The sequence below is a fragment of the Amphimedon queenslandica genome, unplaced genomic scaffold, assembly GCF_000090795.2.
Source record: "Amphimedon queenslandica unplaced genomic scaffold, v1.1 AMPQUscaffold_6374_Cont21666, whole genome shotgun sequence".
NCBI lineage: Eukaryota > Metazoa > Porifera > Demospongiae > Haplosclerida > Niphatidae > Amphimedon > Amphimedon queenslandica.
In genome coordinates this window covers 1-1,862 of record NW_003553333.1, presented here as the reverse complement: position 1 = coordinate 1,862, position 1,862 = coordinate 1, and the positions used below count along the sequence as shown (strand labels likewise).

The window sequence follows — 1,862 nt, the reverse complement described above, 5'->3', positions numbered from 1 at the left end:
ACCAAAACTAAAAATACACTCCTTTTGAGAATAGGCCCACTACAACTACCTATTCTCAAGCTACAAAACCATATAAAAAAAGTTCCAATTAAGTCAAGTATTACAAAGAAAAATTGGCTAGAAAGGTGGGGCTTGAAAAACCAAGATTTAGAAAATAACAGCTCTTTTACTTAACACAAACTCTAAATAATAGCCCCACTACAACTAGTAAACAATAACCTATCAGTACAATAAAAAATGTTGGCCTAATTCAACAGAGTTAAGCTAAAAAAGTGGCTTGAGTGAAATGTACACAACAAGTAGGCTATGACATCCATTGTAGAACTAAAATATGCACTCAAACTATCGTTTATGAGCATTATTTCAATATATATAGGCTTTGCAAAGTCCTCTAAGGGATCATTCAGCTACTTTAACAAACGAATAGGCTACTGTGATTGTTTTACTTACCCTGGCAGCCATGAATGCAGCGAAACAAGGGTGAGGACAGCCGGATGTGACGTTTATGACGTTTCCTTATGGGATTTTATATGTGTGCATAGAGGAGTTTCGTATCCAGGGGTATATAGTATCTATGCTTTTTAGCACAATTTTTTGGTAGCGAAGGTTATTGTAATAAAGTAGTGGGTGGTGTAGCTCCAACACTGACTTCTGTAGTGGTAATAGTACTAGTAGTAGTATTAGTAGAGGAAGTAGAAGAATAGGGTGATGGAGAATGAGCAACAATTGACTGTACATCAACTGTAGCTGTAAAAAACTGTAGCTGTATCAACCACAAGAGTAGACTGAGACTCATGATCATCAACTCTCAGCAAGAAACTGACCTAAAGTAAGAATTATGAGATAATCTGTATTATTGACTTCTATACTGTACTTACTAGGTTCACTTTGTAAACTGTTGTTCCTTTTTAGCAGGCTTGTTCACAAAGGACATAGTGAAGCTAGTCCAGGCTTTTAGACATTGCAACTGACAAGAAAAGAACACTGAAATAGCACTAAATAATGAAATGATTATGCTTTCTAGTGTTGCTGTGGTGGCCCACTGTGATTGGCACCAAAGTCTTACCACCTCGAGCTCCTCCTTTATTTAGTCTCTCTTCATCACCTTGTTATCAGCCTGCCATTTATGCATTCATAATTATAAGATTTTCATAAAAAATTGAAATTATAATTGCAATAACTGTTATTAACTATTAATTAACCATAAAATAACTATTAATTATGGTGATGTCACACTTCCGGTCAGAATTTTTGGTCGGGCATTGCCCCTAAATGCCCGACCCTGCAGCCGCCTATGATACTGTGACCTGTCATTTAGGAAAAGGAGAGCATGTAACCAGTGTTATGCATCGGAGTAAGCCACCTGAAGATGATGATAATGATGACGATGACGTTGAAAACTGCACCTCTGAATCTGATTATGACTCACATTCACTACAGCCTAGTTTTGAATCTGCACTAGATATGCCAACTAGCACTCATTGGGATGAGCTGCCATCTCATCATTCCATAAAGCAAAGAGCTGCTGAAGAAGCTTGGAAAGGAGTAAGGCATGCTTTGAGATGTGCTGTAGTGCAGAGTAATTGTATGCCACCTCATCAAATGTGTGTTCTTTGCCAGCAACAAGAAGCCTCATTTCGTTGTAATGACTGCAGTGCTTTTGCATACTACTGTTCTTCATGCCTTCAAAATGTTCATGATACTACATGTGTACTACATACTCCTGAAGAGTGGAAGGTACATAAGCCTATACCATTTCATATGTATTTTTTAGTAGTAATATGGTTTTAAAATTACTATAGGATGGTACATTTTCCCCCGTTAATTGTGTGACATCACTAGATATACGTCATTTGTCGTGT

General features: G+C 37.3%; 1 protein-coding gene and 2 long non-coding RNA genes across 3 annotated transcripts; 2 read left to right on the top strand and 1 right to left on the bottom strand.

Moving 5' to 3' along the window:
• Positions 1–418: 418 nt before the first annotated feature.
• Positions 419–966, bottom strand: LOC109592079 (uncharacterized). Its single transcript, XR_002190154.1, has 2 exons — positions 879–966; positions 419–824 (listed from the first exon to the last, which is right to left on the bottom strand). It is a non-coding gene; the product is annotated as an uncharacterized LOC109592079 (long non-coding RNA).
• Positions 739–1,177, top strand: LOC109592078 (uncharacterized). The gene is made up of 2 exons (XR_002190153.1): positions 739–829; positions 882–1,177. It is a non-coding gene; the product is annotated as an uncharacterized LOC109592078 (long non-coding RNA).
• A 95-nt stretch (positions 1,178–1,272) lies between these two features.
• LOC109592077 (uncharacterized) lies at positions 1,273–1,848 on the top strand (the record flags this gene model as incomplete). Its single annotated transcript, XM_020007641.1, has 2 exons — positions 1,273–1,737; positions 1,803–1,848. Coding segments are annotated over exons 1-2 (511 nt in total), but the record flags the coding sequence as incomplete, so codon positions are not given.
• Between the last annotated feature and the right edge of the window lie 14 nt (positions 1,849–1,862).